Below are 25,165 nucleotides of genomic sequence, written 5' to 3'. Positions count from 1 at the left end.
AAGATTAGCTTGTTCAGCCAATATGCCAGACCCAAATGGGTGAATCTTAAAAAAATAAATAAATAAAAAGAGGACCAATAAATATTCGGTAAATTGACACAAGCCTCCTGAAATCACTCTGTGACCTTTGAGTTTCTTGGCCTTGATTTATTTTCTCTGCAAAACAGGACAGCATTTCATTAGTTTCAGTAGTTCTTGACCTTAGCTGTGCATTACAAGGGCTGGCTCTGTTCTGGAGCCATGGAATCTAAATGTCCAAAGGTTGAGTTCAGACAGTGGTATTTTTTTTAAAGATTTTATTTATTTTTATTGGAAAGTTAGATGTACAGAGAGGAGGAGAGACAGAGAGAAAGATCTTCCATCTGCTGGATCACTCCCCAAGTGGCTACAACTGCTGGAGCTGAGCCAATCCGAAGCCAGGAGCCAGGAACTTCTTCTGGGTCTCCCACACAGGTGCAGGGTCCCAAGACTTTGAGCCATCCTCGACTGCTTACCCAGGCCACAAGCAGGGAACTGGATGAGAAGTGGGGCCACCGGGATACAAACCGGCACCCATATGGGATCCTGGCATTCAAGGTGAGGCCCTAGGCCACTAGGCTACTGAGCCAGGCCCTAGGCCACTAGGCTACTGAACCAGGCCCTAGGTGGTGGTATTTTTGTACACGATTTATTTAACCATTTGAAACGCAGAGTAGGGGAGGGGAAGAGAGAGTTCCATCCCAGTTGCCCACATGGGTGATAGGAGCTCAAGCACTTGGGTCACTTCCTACTGTTTTTCCAGGCCACGTGAGCAGGAAGCTGCATCAGAAGTAGAGCAGCTAGGACTTGAATTGGCACTCTGATATAGAATTCTGGCATCACAAGTGGAGAAGTAATCCATTGTACCACAACACCATTCCTGGGCAATGGTATTTTAAAAATCTCTCCAGGTGGGCATTTGGCATAGTCAAGCTGATGCTTGGGATGCCTGCAGTCCATGTCAGAGTACTTGGGCTTACATTCCAACTCTGTTCTCCTTGCCAGCATCTAGCTGATGAACAGCTGTCCAGTAGCAGGTGATGGTTCAAGTGGCCGGGTCCCTGTCTGCTGTATGAATTGAGTTTCCAGCTTCTGATTTCAGCTTGGTCCAGCGCTGGCTGTTGTGACCATTTGGGGGAGTAACCTCATGGATGGGAGGCCTCTATCTGTTTCTCTGCTTTTCAATCATACAAATAACAAATAAATACATAATAATTTTTCTGAAAAAAAACCTTCCCAAAATGCAATCATGATCTCTCTCTTTCTCTTTTTAAAAATATTGATTGGGGAGGGAGGATGTAGAGTTACAGAGGAAGAGGAGAGACATGACATCTTCCATCTGCTGGTTCACTTCCCAAATGGCCATAGCTGGGGAGCTTCGACTGGGTCCCCGATATGGTTGCAGTAGCCCATGGCCCATGACTTGAATCACCTTCTGTTATTTTCCTAAGTGCATTAGTAAGGAACTGGATAGGAAGTGGGGCAGCCGGGACTAGAACCAGTGTCCATATGGGAAGCCAGCACTACAGGGTTAGTGGAGGGTTAGTGTACCACACCATGGCTGACCCGTCACGAACTTTTGAACCAACCCCATGGATTCAGATCTCAGTGCCACTACTGAGATTGAATTGTGCCCAGCACCTGGGGATGTGGCCTTATGGGGATAGGGTCTTTGAAGATGACTTAGTTCATGTGATGTTATTAGGGTGGATGCCTCATCCAATCTGAAAGGTGTCGTCAGGAAAAGTGACACTGGACCTGAGACAGGGCACAAGGAGAACTCTGGGTAGAGTCGGGAATCAGAGTGCCACAGCCAAGAAGACTCAAAGATTATCAGCAAGTGACCAGAAGGTGGGAGAGTGAGGCCTGGGACAGTCCCCTCCATGGCCTGCAGCTGGAGCCACCGCGATGGATTTCGTACCTGTAGGCTCCGGCCTGCCAGCCCATGCACTCCTGTAACTCCCAACACCAGCTCAGATGTCCTTTGCGGCAGCACCACTAGCAAACCCAGACAACCGTTCAGGAGCTGCCGGAGCAGCTGTTTTCATGTCCGTAAAATTGCCAGGGATTGTACTTAACTCCTTCCTTGGGTTTTCTCATTGACACACCCATGTCTTCCTTCTGACAGGTGTACCACGGGCTCCACCGTACAAGCCTTGCTCAAGGTCATGTGTGAACTATACACAGAAGAGAAAAAATGTCTTCTCTAGGAGACTGGGGAGGCATTCTTGAGACTGCAGGTGTGGGAGTGGCAGCGCCTTGAAAATCGTATTGTATTTTATCCATGTTTGTTAGCATCTCCAGATTTAGGAGATGTCTCTGAAGTCTCCTTCCTCTTTCTACGCGACACTTCCGTCCCTCAGCGACAGGGGCCGCTGCACTGCGCGGGCGCTTGACAGGTCCCTCTAGCTCACTGTACTGGCTGCTCGCTGGTGCCTATAAGTGGCAGCACCGGGCTCAGCAAGGGCTCAGTCAGCCGCTGCCGGGTTGGGGCCGTGTTTGGGGCCGTAACCGAGGGCTGGATGTAGCGTAGGAGCTGGACGCACGGGAGCTGCAGCTGGGCCGGGGCGCGCAGCGCTGCGCCCCGCCGCGCCGGAACCGCACCGACCGGCGTCTTGCTGCTGGCCCACCGCGAGCCGACCCCAGCCCGCTCCGAGACACCTTTCCCGCCAGGCCGCCTTCCTCCGCCTTCCGCCTCGCTCCATTTCCCCGGAATCTCAGCCTGGCGCGCCCGGACCCCGGCCGGTCTCTGCAAGGGGAAGCTCCGTGCTACCTTCCGGCTTCACTTCTTCCTCACAGCCCGGTCCGCCACCCTCTGGCCCCCCCTCTTCTTCCTTCAGCCCCTTCCTTTTAGCTCAGGCTCTCTGCCCCTTCTTTTAGCCCAGGGTCGTCACTCCTTGTCCTGAGCCAGAGGTCCCAGCCTACCTTCTTCCTTTCCCTTGCCCAGGGTCCAGCCTGTTCTGTCCTTTCCTCTGTCCCTAGGGCGCACTGTCTTCCCTCTCTGGCCCTCTCCCTGTCCCAGGCCTGGAGTTGCAGACCCCTTGCTCTCCTGTGGTCCTTCCCCTGTTTGGAGTTGCAGATTGGCATACCCAGGCTCTCTGCACCCCTAGAGAATTGCTCCTACAAACACACGACTCCAAAACATGAACTCTCCCTAGGGCCCCGGCCCTGTCCCTGCCCACCTGCTGACCCCTTCTCCCTATGTGCCCCATCTCTATCTCACCTCACTAGGGGTCACGGCCTGCTGGGCCGAGGGCGCGGCACCATGCTCCCCTGGTTGTCCATCCGCAGCCTCTCTCCCCCTCGGATCTTCCCTTCCTTGCTGGTGCTGGTGGCTCTGGTGGGGCTGCTCCCTGGTCTCAGCAGTCATGGGCTCCAGCTCAGCCCCACGGCCGGCACCACGCCAGATTCGCAGCCTGCTCGGGAGCGCTCCATTGGAGACGTCACCACTGCCCCGCCGGAGGTTATCCCGGAGAGCCGTCCGGTGAACCACTCTGTCACGGAGCACAGCCTGAAGCCGCGGAAGGCCTTTCCGGTCCTGGACGTTGACTACCCACACGTGCGCACGCCCTTTGAGATCGCCCTCTGGATCCTGCTGGCCTGTCTCATGAAGATAGGTAAGTCCTGCTGGCTGTGCCACCGCCGTCGCCACCGCACCAGGGAGCTTCTTCTCCATTGCTTACCATTTGAGGCTGCCCAGGAGTGGACGTCTGAACCACTCCTGCCGCTCCTGTCCTGCTGTCTCGGGCCTTTTCAAGCACCAACTCCATGACCTCTGTGATCTGAGGTCCCTTCCCCCCCCCCAAAAAAAAACTGGAGCCAGCGCTGTGTGTGGGGAGAACAGGATGGAGAATGAGATGTGGCTGATGCTAGGTGCCTTCTGCAAGGCTTCTGGGCCTGGCAAGCCCCTGGCCAGGCCAGGTCCCTGGGGAGCCAGGCACCTGGTGTGTGGGAGACAGTGTCTTCCAGCAAGTGGCTCTGTCAACAGCACGATTTACGACACACTTCGTGGGAAGGTGTTCCAGGACAGAGAATGCTTTTCTTTGGCTTGCCTCAAGAGTTTGAGTGTCCCGGAGACCTAGGATGCAAGAGGCTCCCTGGTGTAGTAGAACACGAGGGCTTGTCTCCTGCCTTCTCTCCAGTGTATTTCCTGTGAGCTGTGCCTGCCCAGGCTGGTTAGGAGTCCTGAGTCAGCTTCTGGCCCAGGAAAGCCATCTTTCAGGGAACTCTACAGGACAGAGGGCCCTGAACCTCCCTCAAGTCTGTTGAGGGGGTGGAGAGAGTGGAGAAGATTGGGGCTGGGTCTGATCACATCTCACTGCACCCCGCCCCCACCAAGAGGGTTCCCTGGCTGTGTTTCCAGGTGCTGTTGAGACCAACCAATGCCCTTGGCCTTGGCCCTGCTGTTTGAGTCAGGAGGAGAGCTCCAGGGAAGGGCTGGGAGTGTTGAAGAGACTGAACTGTTCGTTTTGGAAGGAGACAAGAAGGTTGTCTGCTTCCAGAGGTTGGCTCAGCTGGGTCTGAGCACCCAGTTCTGCCCAGTGAGACTGGTAGATTGCCCCCTACCTGTCTGCACACAGCTCAGAGGTCCCGGAAGTGTGTGTCATTGGGGGAGGGGGCTTTGACAGTTGCTTAGCCCCCAGCTGGGTGTGGAAGGCCCTGGGACACTGCTCCCCTCTTTGCCTTAGGTTTGGAGAATTTGCGGTTCTTGGCAGGAAACCTTACCGTTTTCCCAAGGCCACATAGATGCCCGGTGAGCGTAAAGCCGGCCCATGTGGGGCCGCCTGGCTCTGGGACTCACTGCAGGAAGGAACTGGAGCCTGTGTTTTGATAGATGCAGAAGCCAGCTTCCTGGCACAGAGGGCTTTGGTGCTGAGCTGGTCGGTCATTGTAGCAGCAGAGCCTAGCCCTGGAGCTGCACTGTTGGCACCTACACCCTGGTGGCAGCCAGGTTCCTTGGGAAAAAAAATCAAGGACTGGGCAAGGGGAACCATGCGTTAATTTGGGCAAATGTGTGTGACCTTGAACAGCTGGGGCCTTTTCCTACTGTTCTCCCACACCTGAGAAGCAGGCAGGGCCCTCAGATCTGAGACTATTGACTGAGTCATGAGACCCTAGGGTTGTATGGCTGTGAGAAACTGAAGCGAACGTGATGTGTCATTTGCCTGTGTGGGACCAGGAAGAGAACTTGTAAGTGCTAACTGCTTCCTTTCTCCAATCCCTCACCTCCCAGCCACACCTGCTACAGCCTTCAGGCCTTGGGGGCTGGCACACATGCTGCAGGTCTCGGGGTCCGCTGGTAGAGGACAGCACACGCACAAAGACCCCATTTGGGGCAGTCAGAAGTGTGTCCCTGCAGGCTTGGTGTCTCTAGTCCTAATGAAGTCAGGCAGGGCCTGGCTTGCATGTCCTCAGGATGCTGGACAGGCAGTAGACCTCAAGATGCAGATGTTGGGCAGGGTGTCCGTGGGGAAGTCAGGAAGCCTGGCTACTTATCCATCTTCCCTCTGTGACCTTGGGCCAGTTCTGACTACCGGGTCCAAGTCTGTTATCTCTGCCCTGTCACCAACTTGGGAAACCCTGGCAAGTGTGCCGGTCCTCATTGTACGGCAAGGAGGCTGGATGTGGTCTCTCTGCAGTTCCTAGCACCTGAGTGTGTCTCAAGTGTGAGGGGAAACAGAGGAGCCCTGTAGTTGGCCCATTCCAGGGAAGAGCATGGAGAACAAGATGGCCCAAGGAGCCCAAAGGTGTGGAACTCGGCTGCTGTGGGGCCTTAGTTTCCTTGTGTGTAAAATAGGGAAGGACATTATCTGGCTTCACACTGATTAACGTGATAAGGATATAAACTCATGCCTGTAACATTGACTTTGCACTCTCAGGAAGCACACATTGAGTGCTGTTGTCCCTGTTTTGGGTTTAAGCACCAGGGACAGATGTGCTCCTGCGGACTCCCCTACGGTGCTCTGGGGCCAAAGAATCACAGATCTCAACTCCTGGCTGCTGCCAATACTCTGCCCTAAGGCGTCCGGATTTGAGGTGTGGCCCACTGACTTAATTTTTCCTTTCACTTGAGCCAACTCCTGGGTTTGGGGAAGTGATGGGCCCAAGCCATGCTTCTTCTGCATGCAGATGCCTGGTGGCCCATTTTGGGGATTCTGCCTGTTCTCTGAGCCACTCCCGTGTGGGCAGGGATTTTATCAGCACCCTTGTGGTGGCTGCTCCTGCTGTGTGCATTTCCCCTTGCTGCACTGACCACGAGCAGAGGCAGCCCATGGGAGGGGCAGACAGAGCCTGGAGCCTGGAGCCGCGGGTGCACCTCTGATTCAGTGGGCGATGCTGGACAAGTCGCTTCCCTCTCTGGGTTCGCTTTAGCCTTTTCCTTGGTGGGGAGCAATCAGAGGAGTGAAGGATTTGGACTCATGGAGCATCTGTGAGAGGTCTGTCCCACACCCCACCCACCAGGATTCTGTTGTGCTCCCAATTCACCCTACTCCCCAGCCAGGGCTCATTCCTGGGGAGAAGCTCACTGCGTCTTAGCTTTTCTCCTGGCTGCCCCCGCAAGGTTTGTCCAGATCCCTGCCCTGGAACACCTGGCAGAGACCAGGAGGCTTTTTACACAGGTATTCATCTTGTCTCCTGACCGGGGACAAAAAAAAAAAAAAAAAAAAGCCTTCTTTTGTCCCTTTGTGTCTTAGAGCTGGTTTGGATTTGGTCTTTGCAAGGCGGATCTGGCTATTTCCTGCCCGGAACAAGCCAGCGAGGATTGGCGAGGGGGCCATTGTTGCCCACTTCACGTGCTTGCCTGCCTTTTTGACCCTGCAACTAGTTTCCTATAGAAAGGAGACCACAACTTGCCTCTCCCAGTTCTCAAAAGATGGGAGGCACAGACAGCTTCAAGGTCACCTTGAAACTGTTTCACGTAGCCCAGATGGGACTCTGGAAAAGGAAAAGAGGCGACCTTTTTCTCTTTGGGAGAACAGCTGATTGGTTGCAGGACTGTGGAAGGGAAGTGAGCTGGGGCCACGGGGAAAGGCGGTAGGTGAGGACACCGCACTTCCGGGGGCTGGGCATGTTCACTGTGGCTGGACCCCATTCAGCTCAGCAGCCACAAGGCTCAGCCACAGGCTCCTTCCCCTCCAGCTCTGATGTAGAGAGGAGGAAGGCAGCTGGGACTCTGCCAGTGACCCTGCCCCCAAGGTCCTGCAAGTCACAGTCCTCATTTCTGCCAGCCTGATTTGCCCTGCCAGTGAGGTGAAGCTGCTGTCTGTACCTTCTGAGACCGCACACAGAGATTGTGCATGCTCAGCTCCCTGCAGTACTCCTCAGGCCCCTTCCAATTTTGGGGGGTTCTTCCAGCCCACAGCAACCGCTCTCCCCTTCTCCCCTGGAGCCTTCATCCCTCATTGTCCAGCCACAGCTTTGGCATTAGGCCTAGACTGCCCTGTGACATCTCCTCTGTTAAGGCTTGGCTGGGGTGGGAGTGCTTTTTAAATTTTTTTTTTAAATAATAATGACTATTTGTTGAATATCTACTGAATAGTGAAAGTCACTTTATAAAATCCATCTCATTGGAACACCACTGGGATGGTAGGAGATAGAGGCTGTGTCTATCTGCAGGGATGTTCCGCCAGGCTGTGGAAGGGAGGGTTTTCTTGGCAGAACCTGCTTGAGGCGCACAGCTGCATCTATTGCCTCTCTCGCTACCCTCCTCAGATGTGCTGTCCTGCACTGAGCATGCCCAACTCAGCACCTGTACATAACTGTGGGACACCCCCTAGGGGGAGGGTGTATGTGGACAGGAGAAGCCTTCTCCCCACTCTGAGCAAGCCGGAGGTGGCGTGTGCCTGGCTTTGGGCCTGTCCTTTGTTTCTTAATTGCCTGGGTGCACCCAAATCCCAGCCAGACTGGATCTGCTCTTTGTTCACTGGTGGTGACCCTGCCTGCTGTCTCTCTCTGGGTGCCCTTTCCGTGGCCTGACCAGAGCTTGCTTCTTTCCTGCTTGGGCAGGGGAGTGCCAGTTTAAGGGCATTTCCTGAAGGCAGCAGTGAGCAGGAACGGTGCCCTCTGGGCCAAGCAGCATCCCCTGAGAGGCAGCCTGTGGGCTGGGAGCAGGTGGCACAGCTTTCCTTAGTACTGCAAGGCAGGAGGAGTTTAGTGATGATTCTCATGGTGCTGGTATTAATTTCCAAAGCACCTGCAGGTACAGTATTTCATTTTGATCTTCTCTGTGGCCCCATGGATTAGAACAAATGTTGATGTGCCCATCTGACATATAAGGAACGTGACCTGCCTGAGGTCACTGAGCAGGTAGGTAAATGGCAGAGACTGTATTCCCTGGACTTCTTACCCAAGTGCCTATCCTCCTTGCCATCTGGGTTATTGTAAGAATGAAGAGGGAGGAGAGATTCAAAGGGGCTGAGGAAAGTGAATGAATTGACACCTCCCCGTGGGTGACAGGGCTGGCATCAGGAAGCGACACCTGCTCCCCTTGCAGGAAGGAAGGGCTCAGGGAGCCTGGTGGTCTAAGGCCTCTGGTGTGCCCTGTTCCCACACGTGTTGCCACGTGAAGCACACACGTGTTGCCAAGCAGGTGCAGGAAGAGCCTAAGGACCAAGGTCAGATTAGGGGCTCTCACTCTCAAAGCTGCAAACTTTCAAAGTAGGGGCTGTTGTCTTTCCCACAATGTATCAGAGACCTTTCTGGAGGAAAAACAGAAAGCAGGGAAGTGAATTATGGTGGCAAACGTGCAGGGTGGGCCGGGAGGGCAGTAGACCTCCATCACATCTGCTGTTGGCTCCTTGCTGCCCGCTGTGTGACTGCAGGCAGAGCACACCCTCTCTGAGCCTGTTTGTACTGTGTGTTCAACTTCTGTTCTACTGATCCTGTTTCAGAGGTGGTGCCAGGTACTTGCACAGAAAGCCTTAGGATTTAGCCCAGATCTGTCTGCCTGCAGAGCCTTTCTGCTTTTCATCCCCACAGCCTGACTCTGCTCAGAAATGCTTCCTGTACTGCACTGGGAGCCCAGAAGGTGTAAAGGTTTTTCATGTTTCAAGTCTTGGCCTCCCTCTATGGACAGCTTCTTGGGTTTGGGGGAAATGTGAGGGGACTGCCATCCACTCTAGGTCTCGCTGTGAGGCAGATAGCCCTTCTCAGGAATGGCAGCATTTGGAAACACATGAGGAGTGGGGGGCTGGCAGGAAGTGGAGCCCAGGGACCCCAGACTTCCTGGGGCATGGTGGCTTGCGCATGGGACCTGCTTCCACCTCCCCCTTTCCTGCCAAGACTGTCAGAGAAGGCTCGCTCAGCAAACCCAGGTCCCAGCATCTGCCTGAGTCATCCTCGCCTGTGTGGGCCTCATTTCGCAGCATTCATTCTGCCCCCCCGCCGAAAACATCTGAGTCAGACCTGTCTCCCCAAGGTTGTCTGCAGACACCACCCTGGGCCAAACCATCTCTTTAGATGCCAATAAACATCAACTGATACTTTAAGGCAGCCCGTGATTATATATGGGTATTTTTAGTCTTAGGGGCTAATTTTAACCAAATTAAGTTTGGGGTTAGGTATAGACCCACGGCTGCACCCCTTCCTGGGGACCACGCTGACTCCATTTGCTTTCCCCAAAGCTCATCCTACAAACAGGGCTGTTAAGAGCGGGGTGAGGTGAGGGGGGGTGGCACTCCTTGAACCTGTCTATGGGCCAAGATCTGAACCTATGATACTACTTATCCCAGCAATCTAGAGCTTTGCAAGTCACTCCAGGGAGCTCTTTTCCTGGAAAGACAGGTCTTAAAGCAGCTCCAGCTTAGGTGCAGGTGTCCATCCTCTCCCCTAAGCCCAGATCCAAAGAGTGGAGGGGCCTCACTGCAGCTGTGTGTAAGAGCACACAAGTTCATGGTAGCCCGCAGCACCAGCACAGCAAGGAGAAAGCTAGGCAGCGCCCCCCTGCAGCCAGCCTGGAGGCGTTGAACTTCATGAAAGTGGGGCCTGCCCTGAAGGTTCCTCCAGTCAACTCAGCAGGCAGTGGGTGGCTGGTGGCTGGCCGGGTGCCATCCGTTGCTAGCGGAGGTGGAGCTCCAAGGCAGGCAGCAGCTCCTGGGGCTGTAGAAGGACTAGACAGAGAGGCTGTGCTTGGTGCCTGTTCCTCATAGGAGCGAAAGCCCCCGTGGACAGTGTCCTTCCCTATGGTCATCTGCACAGAGGCAACTTGGGGATTGAATGCAGGAAGGGGTGCAGCACTGGCTTCCCTGGAGAGATAAGAAAAGCTTTTGGGGGCAGACAAACCAGTTTGGCTGCTTGCAGAGAAGGGGACGTCAGGACCCAGAGGCGCCTTGGCGCCAGGCTTGGTGCCAGGCCAGGGAGTTGAACTGAAGGCGACACTCCAGAGTGCTGCATTCGTTCAGCATCAGTAGTGTCTGATTGGTGCATGACAGTCAGCTCCCTCATGTGGTGCTAATGGGGGAGTCCACAAGGACATCATCTCGGGACTGGGTGGGGTCTCTCCGGGAAGGTCTGGGTCTGTTCGCTGTGCCCTCAATTTGTGTAAGTAAAAAGCGAGATCCCAGGGCTTCCTAAGGGAGCTGCCAAGAGCCCTAATTGAATTAAGCTTTTCCCATGAAGATTCCTCAAGCCATAAACTGCGCTGTGACTGTGAATTAATTTGACCAGTGGCCATAAACTGTACAAGAAGGCAATCTTATTAATTTATAGTTATACCTGGGCAGCTTTGCTTATGTCTTCTGTTTCTTTTTATATGTGTTGGGGTGGGCTGGGACCAAGATCTTTTTTCTGTGGTAGATTTACTTTTATAATACAAATAAATAAAGCATGTAAAAACATGTACATGATGAAACAAAACAACAACAAGATAAAGCCCAACATGCAGAACAGTATTAAGGTGAAAGTTAAAAATCCCATCTGCCCTCTGACCCCACTGCTGTGCTTCCCAGAAGTTATTGCCATTCACTTTTGAAAAAAAAAAATTTAATGGGGTTGGCACTGTGGTGCTGGCATCCCATATGGGCATGGATTTGAATCCCGGCTGCTCCATTTCTGAACTCCATTAGCTTCGTGCTAATGTGTCTTGGAAGACAGTGGAAGATGGCCCAAATGTTTGGGCCCTTTCACCCATACAGGAGATCTGAGTAAAAATTTTGATTCCTGGCTTCAACCTGGTCCAACCCTGGGTATTGCAGCCATTCGGAGAGTGAACCAGAAGACATAAGAGCTCCCTCTTTCTGTCATTAAAAAAAAAAAAAAGAAAAGAAAAAAAGGTTTATTTATTTTTATTGGAAAGCCAGATTTACAGAGAGAAGGAAAAACAGAGAAAGATCTTCCATCTGCTGGTTCGTTTTTCAAATGGCCGCAACAGCTGGAGATGAGCTGACCTGGAGCTAGGAGCCTCTTCTGCGTCCTCCATGCAGACACAGGCCCCAAGGCTTTATGTCATTCTCCACTGCTTTCCCAGGCTACAAGCAGGATGCTGGGTGGGAATCAGAATAGCCAGGACATAAACCAGTGTCCATATGGGATCCTGGAGCTTGCAAGGTGAGAATTTAGCCATTGAGCCATCGCCCCAGGTGAGCCTTGCTTTCACAGTGCAAAATTCTCAGGACCTGGCTGGAGCTCATCTATAACTCCAGCTCAAGGTCACGGAGTTAAAGAAGTAGAAATAAGACAGCATGTGCGGGAGAGGTCCAGGTGGCAGTCCTTGTGTATGGTTCAGACTGGGACATTGGGGTGGGAGCAGAGGAGAGAAGAGGGAAGGAAGTGATCTTGGGCCTGTCTCTTGGGAGGCTACGGAAGGATGCTGGCTTAGATGGGAGGTGGACTAGATGGCCTGCTCTTCTGCAGCTTCGGTTTCCTTCTGAGACTGAGGTGGTGTGAGTTCTGGAACCCCAGTGAAGTGCAGGCCATGCGATCCCCCTGTCATCAGGGAAGGAAATCCTGTGGTGGCTGCAGAACTGGAGGAAGAGCTTCTTCCTCTTGTGTGGTGGGATTTTGAAGGAGAGCAAGGCCTGGCTGGTCACATCCTTGATGAAGAAATGTTGGTCCTGGTTGAGTGGAGTTTGCCTGGGGGACTGCAGAACACCTTCCAGGTGAGGGGAGCAAGGAAGCGGCATCCCGAGAGAAGAGGGCAGATGACTCCTTAGGAGAGAAAGGTTGTCTGGGTGCGGCAGGTGCAGCAGGCGCAGCAGGCCATTCCTGTGCTGAGTAGGCAGGGAAGGTGCTGGCTCCATGTGCCCTCCGGGTCTCCTGGGTTGCCATAGTGAGTCCAGCTCACACTCCAGGTGGGACTCAGGCCCCAGGCACATCTCTGAGGTCCTGAGTGAAAGGCTTGAGTATTCCAACGCTAGAATCTTAGAGGTAGAGCCAACCTTCTCAGAACCTGTGACACCCTCCCCTGACCAGGCCCAAAGGGCTATTTCAATTCCATCCTCTCATTTTCCAGTGGAGGCCCATGGAGGTCTGGCCCCAGACCACATGGGCATCCGTGACAGAGACACAGCTTATCTGGGTTCTGTAGATGAATACAGGAGTCTCAGGCCTCCAAGAGCAAGGCAGTGGACTGTGGGCTTCAGTGTGGGTCTGGTGTTTAAGCATTAGTAAATCTGCTCTTCCAGTGGGCTTTTTTTTTTTTAATTTATTTTTAATTTAAAAGGCAGAATTACAGAAGGAGATACAGAGAGAGATCTTTCATCCACTGGTTCATTCCCTAAATGGCTGCAATGGCTAGTGCTGAGGAGATCTGAAGTCAGGAGCTTCTTCCAAGACTCCCATGTAGGTGCAGGGGTCTAAGAACTTGAGCCATCCTCAGCTGTTTTCCCAGGACAGTAGCAGGAAGCTGGATTGGAAGTGAAACAGCTTGGGCATGAACCAATGCCCATGAGATGCTGGCATGGCAGGCAGAGGATTAGCTTGCTACACTAGCATGCTGGCCCTTCAAGTGGGCCTTTTAAGCCCAAAGCAGGGCCACCTTTGGCTAAGGAATCAATCAGGGATCTGTCCCTAACAGGGAACCTACACTGGCCCCTCCAAAGGCTCTAATTGCTGGCCTTGGGGACCCCAGCCTGTCACAAGCCAGTATGGAGCTTGGATGCTGTGCTTTTTATAGCCATCTAGCCGGGGAATGAGATACTATCTCGTGGGGCCAAGGCCCCTGGGAATCTGGGTGCTGTATCAGGTGGACAAGATGCCAGCACAGGGCGGATGACTCACCTAGCTGGGCCGAGCCTAAGACTCTGGTTACAACTCGTTGGGGGTGGCCGGGAAGGAGCAGGTGTTCTACTCACCGTGCCCGAGCCCACCTGCCTGGCTGGTAAAAGGTGGAGAAAGGCAGGGAGCTCAGGGGCTGGCCTGAGGAGGATGGTGCAGAAGCAGAACAGCTGGTGTAATCTCAGGTGCAGATAGGGTGGGGGCTGGGATGGCAGACTACCCCTCCCACACCCCAGGCCCAGGAGACTTGGAGGAAGTGGCTGTTGAAGTGGGCCTTTTGAAAAAGAAAGAAGAGAGAAAATATTTATTTTTATTGGAAAGCCAGATTTACAGAGAGAATGACAGAGAAAGATCTTCCATCTGCTGATTCACTCCTTGAATGGCCTCAATGGCCAGAGCTGAGCTGATCTGAAGCCAAGATCCAGGAGTTTCTTCCAGGTCTCCCATGCAGGTATAGGGTCCCAAGACTTTGGACTGTCTTCGACTGCTTTCCCAGGCCATAAGCAGGGAACTAGATGGGAAGTGGGGCAACCGGGACATGCATCAGCACCCATATGGGATCCTGGCATTTGCAAGGGGAAGATTAGCTAGTTGAGCCGTTGTCCCAGGCTCTGAACTGGCCTTGAAGGGTAGATGGAGCATGGATGAAACTAGTGAGAGATTTTCCAGGGCACAGCCAGGGTTCTTCCCCTGGCTGCAAAGGAGTGTACTGCCTCAGTTCCCTGTGGAAACCTGCCCATGAGCACCTTGGCTTGGAAATCCAGCTTTGTAGCCTGACGGATGGAGGTTCCAGTCTCAGCTCTACTGCATTGTGGCACCATGGCCTTGGGCAAAGCATTTTCCCTCTATGGGTCTCAGATGAGTCACTGGTAACACGAGTTGCAGTGAGGGCACTCAGGGAAGATGGGCAGCCACGTTTGGCACATTCTGAAAATACCACTTCCCTCTGGCATCAGGAACAAAAGAAGTCCTGGTTTGGTCCGCAACTCTTCCCTCTCTCGGCCACATCAGCCCTCGGCAGTACGTGTTATGTGTGTACTGATGAGCTCAGTGGCTCTCACTAGATTATCCTAAGCCTGTTTGTGAGCACGTCCCTTAGGGGTAGAGTGGTGCTCACTGGACTTAGGCAGGCTTCTGAGAGACACTGTCTTCCCTTTTCACAACTGAGGAGTCAGAAATTCCGAGAGATGTAGTGAGCTATCTTGGCTCCTCTCGCCTGGCTGTGGCACAGCAGAAGCCACGCCCAGGGTTTTGTATTCCAAGTCCCATGCCATTTCTCTGTGGTACCCTCAGATTCTGTTACACTGCCCAACTAGAGCAGCAAGGCTTACCTGTCACCTGGCAGTTCTCTTGGTCAGAGCACAATCTTGTGTGACAAGTTGATGTATGGTTATAAAAGCGCTTAACTTCGGGGCCAGCGCCATGGCTCAATAGGCTAATCCTCCACCTTAAAACGCTGCTATCCAGGGGCCTGACAGCGTGGCTTAGTGGCTAAAGTCCTCGCCTTGAACCCGCCAGGATCCCATATGGGTGCCAGTTCTAATCCCGGCAGCCCCCACTTCCCATCCAGCTCCCTGCTTGTGGCCTGGGAAGGCAGTCGAGGACGGCCCAAAGCTTTGGGACCCTGCAACCCGTGTGGGAGACCTGGGAGAGGTTCCTGGCTCCTGGCTTCAGATCGGCGCAGCACCGGCCGTTGCGGCTCACTTGGGGAGTAAATCATTGGACGGAAGATCTTCCTCTCTGCCTCTCCTCCTCTCTGTATATCTGACTTTCCAATAAAAAAAATAAATAAATCTTAAAAAAAAAAACGCTGCTATCCGATATGGGTGCCAGTTTGTGACCTGGCTGCTGCACTTCCCATCCAGTTCCCTGCTTGTAGCCTGGGAAAGTAGCAGACCACAGCCCAAAGCCTTGGACCCCTGCACCTATGTGGGAGACCTAGAAGAGGCTCCTGGCTCCTGGCTTTGGATTAACTCAGCTCCAGTCATTGCAGCCTTTTGGGGAGTGAAACAGTGGATGAAAGATCTCTCTCTCTCTCTGCCTGTCTCTCTCTGTGTAATTCTGACTTTCAAATAAGATAGATAAATCTTAAAAAAAAAAAAAAAGTCCAATGGGCTTCATGGCCAGTGATTAAATAGCTACTTTTGGACACCTACATCCCATATCCAAGTGCCTGATGCAAGTCCCTGTTTTCTATTTTCAGTCCAGCTTGCTGCTAATACACGCTTTGGGAGACAGCAGGTGATGGCTCAAGTCATTAGGTCCCTGCCACTCATGTGGAATCCACTCATGTGGGTTGGCCCAGCCCTGGCTGTTACAAGCATTTAAGGAATGCATCAGAGAAATGGTTCTATCTCTCTGCCTCTCAAATATAATGAAAATACATATAAATAGTAAGATGAATTTGTTAAATAAAATAATGTCTGGTGCCACCTTGCAGATTAAGTTATTACTTGTGACACTAGCATCCTACACGAGTACAGATCTGAGTCCTGATTGGATCATTTCCAATCCAGCTCCCTGCTAACGCACCTAGGAAAGCAGTGGAAGATGGCCCTAGTACCTGGGCCCGAGCCACCCACATGGGAGACTTAGAGTTCTAGGCTCCTGGCTTCAACCTGGATAAGCCCTGGCCATTGTGGTCATTCAGGAGTTAACCAGTGAATGGGAGATTTCTGTCTTCATCTCTTCCTCTGTGCCTGTAATTCTGCCTTTCAGATATATATATATCTTTTTTTAAATAAAAATTTATTTTTATTGGAAAGGCAGATTTACAGAGAGAAAGATCTTCCATCCGCTGGTTCACTCCCCAAGTGTCCACAATAGCCAGTGTTGAACCGATCTGAAGCAGAAGCCAGGAGCTTCTTCTGGATCTTCCATGTGGGTACAGGGTCCCAAAGCTTTGAGCCATCCTATACTACCTTCCCAGACCACAAGCAGGGAGCTGGAAGGGAAATGGCACAGCCAGGACACAAACCAATAACCATATGGGATTCTGGCATTTTCAAGATGAGGATTTAGCCACTGAGTCATTTTTGCCAGGCCCAAGATAAATAAATATTTAAGGTAAAATAAATAAAACATAAATAGGCCCAGCTGTGATAGGTTCCAGGCAAACTGTGCCAGTGTTATAAACAGGGATTCCTACTCCTTAGCTGCAGCACTCTGACTCAGTTTCCCCAGTCCAACGGGGCGTGTCTGCAGAGGCCTGAGTACTGTGCAGGTGCTCCGTAATGGGAGTTGTCACTATTCCTGTCACATCCCTGGAAGTGGTGGCGGTGGAGGAGGGCTCTGCAGGTTGATTTTAGCATTGGGGATGGGCTGAATGTCACCAGTACCGGGGGTGGAGGTGCACGTGAGACCTTGAGCAGAACTGTCTGCTTTGGTGATGGGGGTGATGTTCGCTCAGCAGATGTTAATTCACACTTGTCAACACTTGCTAAGATGGAAAGATGGTTATGTATGATGCTAACCTCGGGCCAAGGCTGATAGGTAGACAGACACCAGTGAGGCACTGTGGAGGGCCATAGTCAAGGCTGCCAGAGCCAGGGTTGGGGGCGGGTTGAGGTGCGTGGAAGGGTTTGGGAGGCTGGATCAAGGAAGACTTCCAGGACTTTGAACTGGATCCTGAGGTCAAGCAGGAGTTTGCTCAATGCACCTGGAGTGGAGAAGGGGAGAAAGGCATAGTTGTCGATAAGGCAGAGCCATTAACCTTTGCTTCAGTAACTCATTGGGACTCCTCCAATCCTCCCGTCTCCTGAACATGCCTCACTCACCTGTGTGGCTGGGCAGAGAGGCCAGGCTGCACCTGCAGGGTAGTGGGCAGCAATGGTGAGGTCACCCTGGGCAGTCAATGAGCAGGGAGCCCCTGCCAATAGCCTGTGTCGAGCACTTCCCCTGATGCCTTACTGTGTGATGGGTGAGAACCAGTATAGCAGCCCAGGGGCTCACTGTGGACATGCTGCTTGGAGGAGGCCCAGCCAGCTGAGGTTGTGGCAAATAAGACCAACTAGATGGGCTTGGCTGGATGTGTGAACCCCATGCAGAGGGCAGTAGCCATGGTCAGGGGTCCTCAGGTTGCACAGCCAAACATCGCAGACTAATCTCCTATTCCCTTTCCAATTTGGGGTTTTATTATTATTTTGAAGAGTCATTTGTTTATTTTGTAGACAGAGAGAGAGGAGATCTTGTAACCACTAGTTCACTTCCAACACAAGAGCTAGGGGTGACCCAGGCCAAAGCTAGGAGGTTGCACTAAAATCCAAGTCTCTCACCTGGGTGGCAGGGACGCTAGTGCTTAGGCCTTCCACTGCTACTTTCCCCAAGTGCATTAGCCAGGAGCTAGATGAGAAGTAGTGTGGTTAGAACTGAAACTGGAGGCCTGACAGCATGGCCTAGCGGCTAAAGTCCTCGCCTTGAACCCGCCAGGATCCCATATGGGCGCCGGTTCTAATCCCGGCAGCCCCCACGTCCCATCCAGCTCCCTGCTTGTGGCCTGGGAGAGCAGTCAAGGACGGCCCAATGCATTGGAACTCTGCACCCGTCTGGGAGACCTGGGAGAGGTTCCTGGCTCCTGGCTTCAGATAGGCGCAGCACCAGCCGTTGCGGCTTACTTGGGGAGTGAATCATCGGACGGAAGATCTTCCTCTCTGTCTCTCCTCCTCTCTGTATATCTGACTTTCCAATAAAAATAAAAATAAATCTTAAAAGAAAAAAAAAGAACTGAAACTGGTGCTGCAGCGTGAGATGCCAGCGTCATAAGTGCTGGTTTGACCTGCACCACGGTGCTGGCCCTTGTGCTTCTGCTTTGGCTCTGCCCCACCCCACCAGGGGGGTCATTAACCCAGGTGACCCCTGTGGCCTCCTGAGCAGTGTACTTCACACTCCGCACAGAACAGCCAGGGCAAGTCTCTAGAGAGGGAAACCGGAACGTGGCATTCCCCCTTCTGTTGCTTCCACGTGAACTTGGGATAAAGAGCGCTGGTGTATGGCCTGCATCTTTTATGACTTCTTACCCCAGTGGCCTTCCTGCATCTCTCCAGCACACGGAGCCCTGCCAGGCCATCCTGTGTGCAGCTGTGGCATGACCTGTCCACAGCTTGGATCACTGTCCTCAGACAGGCACTCTTTTGCAGGCCACAGGTCACCACTCTCTGATCAATGAGACCTCTCCCATGTGGCGTCCCCTCACACCCTGATCTCCATGTCAATCACAGTTCTGAATGCTGAGGACATAGCCAAGAACCAGACAGGAAGCACTGGATGTCAGGGGACTCACGCATTAGCATGAAACATCCTAAAGAAAGACAATGTTCGGGATGATACTCTGCTGGCTCTGTCTTCAGACCAGAGAGGGTATACCTAACAAGCCGTTGAACTTGACTGGACAATAAGATGCTGGACTCTAAGTTTGGTATATACTTGCAATGGGGGAATCTCAACTGAACTTGAACTGTGGTTATGCAACAAGGTGGAGGAATCCACCATGGTGGGAGGGTTTGGGGAGGGGTGGGGAGAATGCAAGTACCTATGAAACTGTGTCACATAATACAATGTAATTAATGAATTAAAAATAATAAATAAATTTAAAAAAAAAGAAAGACAATGTGAGAGGGCTGGCACTGTGGCTCAACTGGCTAATCCTCCACTTTCAAATACCAGTATCCCATATGGGTACCAGTTCATATCCTGGCTGGTCCATCTCCCATCCACCTCCCTGCTAATGACCTTGGAAGACAGTGGAGGATGGCCCGGGTCCTAGGGTCCCTGAACCAATGTGGAAGAAACTCATAGCTCTGAATTCAGATCAGCTCAGCTCCAGCCATTGAAGCCATTTAGGGAGTGAACCAGAGGATGGAAAATCTTTCCATCTCTGTAAATCTGCCTTTGAAATAAAGAAATCTTAAAAAAAAAAGTGTGAGAGTATGATAGGATGGTCAGCAAAGGCCTCTAAGGAGAGAGCATCAGAGCTGAGACCTGAGGAATGAGCAGGAGGCACCCGTGGCAACCAAGGCCCCAAGGGGACTGTTTGAGGAAGCTGCCATTGGGTAAGAGAGGCGAGCAGGGTGAGAATAGAGAGAAAGGCGAGACCAGGTTGGGTTGGGTCTGTGGGCATTAGAGTTGAGGTGTGATGGCGTGCCAGAGAAGGCTTCCAGGTAGGGTACCGTAGCAGACCAAGAAGGGTTATGTACACAGCCTGGAGACTAGAAGTCCCCACCTACAGCCACTCAACCTGGGCCTGGGTGGTGACAGAGCCTGGCCTCCGCACACGACGCCCTAGCCAGGCTAGTGGACTGTCAGGGGCTCCAGCCTAGAAGAGCTGCTATTGGGGAGGTGGGCCAGGGAGCTGGAGCCGAGCCAAGCAGGAGGGGTTGGGACACAAAGGGATGGGAAGGGCTGAGCAGGGTGCCAAGCTCTGTGGGGTTCCTTCAGCCAAGCTCTGTCCCCTCCTGGCCTGCCTTCTCTGCTGCCCAGGCTCAACACCAATAGGCAGAGGGTCACCAGACTGTCCCGTGGGAGGTGTGACACTTGGAGCCCTGAGACTGGGATTTGCCTGTCCCTGGCTGAACCATAGGGTCATGGCCTGGGGGAGTTGTCCAGCCAGGAAAGTTCAGGCAAGGGATCAGACTTCAGAGCTGGGAGGGGATCCCAGACACAGAGCCAAGAGATGTCATGGAAAAGGTGAAGGGCTTGGGAGTCTAAAGACCTGGACTTGAACCCTGTCCCTTCCATGTGAATCTGTGAGTTAGGAATTGTGCAAGTCGCACGAAACTTCCAAAGCAGAGCCCCTCCAGTGAATGTATTGGGGATAAGCACAGAGCCTAGCCCCTCATCCTCTCATCTCACAGAGGAGGAAGCAGAAGGCCAGAGTGGCAGTGACTTGCCCAAGTGCTACGGAGGCGGGTGGCAGAGTTAGAGCTGAGCTCAGTGCCCCCTGAGCCCGAGCCCGAGCTCAGGCCCTTCCATGAGGCCATCTATAGCCCAGCTTCCCCTGGACAGCCCTGCTGATGCACAGGAGTGGGTAGCTTTCTCTGGGCCATTGCCACCTGTCAGTTCACCCCTGAGCACCTGCCTTGAATCAGGCTCAGCTGGTGCGGGGTAGGGGGACCCGGCCATAAGGCACCGACACTTGTGTGTAGGAGATAGATGTGGAGACACCTCCAGCACAAAGCAGGCCAATGTGACTTGGGATGTAGCACAGCTCAGTGTGCACCCTGCTGGCAGATGGGCCTTGGTTCTAGCACCACTGCTCAGCATGCTGTGGCCGGGAGGTTGGACCTTGTCAAGAAGGCCTTGGATTCAGTGCGGCAGAGCAGCAGCTGTTTCTGGGAGATAGTGGGAGCTGCAGAAGCTCTCATGGGGGTAGAGGGAGCATAGCCATGGTTGGCCTGTGTTTTGAGCAAAGCCCGTCCTGGCAGGTGGGGAATGGGCTAGGTAAAACATCCCCCCCTCCCCCCACCCAGTGTTGTTGGCTCTGGAGTTCTCTGCCTCCTCCCTCCTGCTGCCGTGGGTAATTATCCTTCCTAAGAATCTGATCAGATGGGAAACCAAAGGAAACGGTTTGGGACAGGGATTGTGTAGGAGTTGGGGGAACAGTGGAGAGGATATAACAGAAGGGATGCATGCCAAGCTGCAGAGGAGGAGGAGAGAGGAAGCATAGCCAAGGGGCTCTGCGGGGGAGGGGTGCCTGGCTACCCAGCTCCAGCTCCCAGTGTCCTGGTCTTCGGGGAATGCCATGTGGCTGACTGGCATGGTCTGCCTTTACAGGTCCTGATGAGAGTGTGAGGCAGTGTGACCCAGTGGCCCCAACCTGGAACAGACCAGCGCTGCTGCTCAACCATCACATGATCCCCTAGTCCCTGACTGTATTTGAAATCACAGGCTGCTGGGCCAGAGCTGGTCCTGAGTGGTGGGTTTGCCCTGGGCACCCTATCCTGGCACCCAAGTATTTCTCCCACCCCAGCTCCTCATAGACTCAAGACTTTGGTGTGGGCCTGACTTTTGCTGTGTGTAGCCTCACTGCTTAGACAGCAGCTCTCAGGGTGCTGAGTGCTCTGGCGAGCCTAATTCTATGGAGTGATGGGACCAGGGCTGTTTGAGGGGGTTAGCAAGAGGAGCAGGTGGCTCCCCACTGCCAAACCCAGGAAGGAGGCTGCTCGAGAAGGGCCCAAAAGACTGTGCGGCTGAGATTCAGAGCTACCTTCCAGGCAGTTGGGTCAGAGTCACCTGGCACTTCAGGTTTTTGAAGTGCAGCAAACCTGGTTTGCAATCCAGCTCTATCACCTGCCAGCTACCTAACTGTAGGCAATTGTCTGACCTGGGAGTCTCATTTTTCTGCAGATAATTCTCACCCTCATGATTTTTTTAAAGAGTTTATTTTTGTCTGCTTGAGAGGGAGAAATAATATTTTCCTTCTCTTGGCTCACTCCTCCAATACTTACAACAGCCAAGGTTGGGTCAGGCTCAAGTCAGGAGCCGGAATCTCCACTCCCAGGGCTACGGCATGGGTGGCAGGAGTCTAAGCGCTGGGGCCATCACCTGCTGCCTTCCAGGTGCATTAGCAGAGAGCTGGTTCAGAAGGGAGATGGGACTCGGTCCCAGGCACTGCCAAGTAGGGTACTGCATCACAGTGCCTGACTTACTTGGGGGATTGCATGCTACACATGTAATGCATACCATAAAGTGAACTAATTTTTTTTAAAAAGATTTCTTTTTATTGGAAAGGCAGATACACAGAGAGGAGCAGAGACAGAGAGGAAGATCTTTCATCCAATAGTTCACTCCCTAAGTGGCTACAACAGCTGGAGCTGAGCCAATCCAAAGCCAGAAGCCCGGAACTTCTTCTGGGTCTTCCACATGGATGCAGGGTCCCAAGACTTTGGGCCGTTCTCCACTGCTTTCCCAGGCCACAAGTAGGGAGCTGGATGGGAAGCAGGCCGTCAGGATTAGAACCAGCATCCATATTGGGATCCCGTGTGCTCAAGGTGAGGACTTTAGCCACTAGGCTGTTGCGTCAGGCCCAAAATGCACTAATTTTAAGGCGTTCAGCTCTGTGATTATATTGTTTTTATCGATGTTAACCACCCTGGGCACCACCTGAGTGCTGGGGATAGCCACTGCCTGATTTCCATAATTGAGTGGATTTACCTGTTCTTGACTTTCATCTAAAGGACGGGGAACTCCCAGCATGCGTCTGGAGACTTCTGCTAAGCGTCAGTGAGCATCCTGTAGGCATGTTCTCTTAGTGCCGCTGATGTCGCCTGGCAGGTTGGCTCGTCCTGTTGGGAGGGGTTGGTTCTCTTTTGGGGTGGTTATGATTGAAGCTGCTGTGAACCTGCTTGCACTCCACAGGGGCTTTGTGAAAATGAAATGAGATCACCTGTCCCAGTGAAGTGTTCAAGGCTGAACTTGGCACAGAGCAAGGGCTCAGGAACTCGGCCTCCCCCACCCCACCCTGGTTTTTTAGGTCATTATTTTAAAGAAAAGGAAGAAAGCAAGAAAATTCCCATCCTGCTTAAGCACATGAGAAGACAAAATGCAGATGCTGCCCTTTTGGTGGGCTTCACTGTACAGCATGCAGACTAATAATTGTTAATAAAAATAGTTGGCAGGTGCGGTGCAACAGCCTAGTGGCTAAAGTCCTTTGCCTTGCATGTGCTGGGATCCCATATGGATGTCAGTTTGTGACCCAGCTGCTCTACTTCCCATCCAGCTCCCTGCTTGTGGCCTGGGAAAGCAGCAGAGGATGGTCCAAAGCCTTGGGACCCTGCACCCACATAGGAGACCCAGAAGAAGCTCCTGGCTCCTGGCTTTGGCTTGGCCCAGTCCTAGTCATTGTGGCCGTTTGGGGAGAGAACCAGTGGATGGAGGGTCTCTCTCTATCTCCTTTTCTCTCTGTAACTTTGCCTTATAAATAAGTAAATAAATCTCTTTTAAAAAATCTCTTATCATTACCAAAGAAGTAGCTTTGAGTAGAGACTCTTGGATTGACCATATCCAGGTGTGTGGGACCCTCTACCCTGCTGTGGGGGCTGCTCTTCCAGACCTTGCTCAAGGTCGGTAGCACCCAGGGCTTGGGTTTTGGAATCCTGCACACCCGTCCTGGCTCTGGCACCTCCATCCAAGTATATTCTGAGGCTCCACTGCTCTGAGGTTTGGCTTTCTCATTTCTTTTTTTTATTTTTTTTAAAAGATTTATTTATTTTTATTGGGAAATCAGACTTACAGTGAGAAGGAGAGACAGAGAAGACCTCCTATGTACTGGTGTTCTCCCCAAGTTGCCACAATGGCCAGAGCTGAGTCGATCTGAAGCCAGGAGCTTCTTTCAGGTTTCCCACATGAGTGCAGGGTTCCAAGGCTTTGGGTCATCCTCTACTGCCTTCCCAGGCCACAACCAGGGAGCTGGATGGGAAGTGGAGCAGCCAGGACATAAACCAGAGCCTATGTGGGATCCTGGCACATGCAAGGTAAGGATTTAGACACTAGGTTATCACACTGGGCTCTGGCTTTCTCATTTCTTAGCACAATGGAGCCCACACCTGGCTCCAAGACACTGCGAGGTTGAAGTGAAGCAGTGTACAGGAAGATGCAAAGCCAAGTGGGAAGAGCTGTGTGTGTCTCATTACTTTACAAAATCTTGGGCTTGCAGAGCAAGAGATGACCTGAGATGCCAACCTAGCCCAATTACGTTAGATCTGGAAGCTGTGGCCACTGGACCAGCAGGTAACAGAGCCAGGACTGAGCCAGGTCCTCTGACTCCCAGGAGTCTGCACTGCCCCTTCCAGGGTAGCAGGGGCTCCCCCGGAGGGTTCCTACTCGCTGTGGGTTGGAGCTTCATTCTCACCAACGCAATTCTTAGCTGTAGGGTTCCCTGCTAGTGGGTAAGGGCACTTCAGAACGTGTCCAGGGTGCGGCAGGTGCTGTAGTGTGGTGTGTTAAGCTGCCGCTTGACTGCCAGATAGAACACCAGCTTGCAAGCCATCTCCTGCTGATGTACCTGGGAAGCACCAGGTGATGGTTAAGGTGTGCGAGTCCCTGCCACCCACATAGGAAACCCGAATGGAGTTCCTAGCTTTGCTCTGTCCCCACCACAGCTATTGCAAGCATTTGGAGAGGGAACCGGCAGATGGAAGCTCTCTGCTTTTCAAATAAACAAATATATCTTTAAAAAAAGAGAGAGAGAGAGAGGAGATAAATGTCCAGGGTTCCAGTTTTCCCCCATTCCCCAGCTGTGGCCACTGGAGGGGCTAGAATCTTCAGCCGTAGGTGTGCCTACATCCTCTGGTCTAAGACAGCAGAGACTCAGAAAGGTGGAGTGAGGCTTGGACGGGGAGGGACATGTCCTGCTAGGCCACGGCACCCTCCCTGTCCTAAACGTGTCCCCAAATGTGGGCCCCAGTCATGTCCCCGGTCCCACTGAGCTCACCCCCAAGAAGTCAAGTGAGGACCCGCGCCCTCCTTCAGGCCCATGGAGGCCTGGGTATGAGTCATCTTCAACTTTTTGCTCGGAGTTTGCATTTCTTGAGCCTTCCCTCTCACGTCTTCTCCAAGAGGATAGAGAGGGACCTGGGCTCATGAGATGATGGCCTAGGCTGAGGTCAAGAATCTGGAGAGAAAATCCTAATGGGCACAGGCTAAGGCCTTTGCCTCCCTCGCCCTGCTCCTTCCCAGAAAGCAGTTGGCATGATAAGGTGGATGTGGCCCCAACCCAGATGGGCCACTTTCCCCCAGGTGTTTAACCACCACACTCAGTACCAGGTACACAGCAGTGGCAGTGGCTTGCTGGTGCTCCAGGTCCTGCCCTCTTTGTAGCCACAGCTCATTCTGAAAGCACCGTGGCAGTGATAATCAGAAAGCTAGGCAGGGCCAGCCTGGGAGTGCCTTGTTGGCCCAGGGCGGTGTCTGGGCGGGCCTCTCAGCCCCTGTATCTGCTTCC

At 52.8% G+C, this 25,165-nt stretch overlaps 1 protein-coding gene across 1 annotated transcript in view; it reads left to right on the top strand.

Moving 5' to 3' along the window:
• The first annotated feature begins 2,475 nt into the window (after positions 1-2,475).
• Positions 2,476-25,165, top strand: part of SLC9A1 (solute carrier family 9 member A1) — a 49,919-nt gene continuing 27,229 nt past the window's right edge. The window contains exon 1 of the mRNA XM_004592204.2: positions 2,476-3,635. Within this exon, the coding sequence (XP_004592261.1) occupies positions 3,284-3,635 (352 nt within the window). The 5' untranslated portion in view covers positions 2,476-3,283. The remainder of the gene's footprint in view (positions 3,636-25,165) is intronic.

This window comes from Ochotona princeps, chromosome 2, assembly GCF_030435755.1.
Source record: "Ochotona princeps isolate mOchPri1 chromosome 2, mOchPri1.hap1, whole genome shotgun sequence".
Classification (NCBI taxonomy): domain Eukaryota; kingdom Metazoa; phylum Chordata; class Mammalia; order Lagomorpha; family Ochotonidae; genus Ochotona; species Ochotona princeps.
Note: the sequence above shows the minus strand (reverse complement) of the source record. Positions and strands in the feature narration are given on the sequence as shown.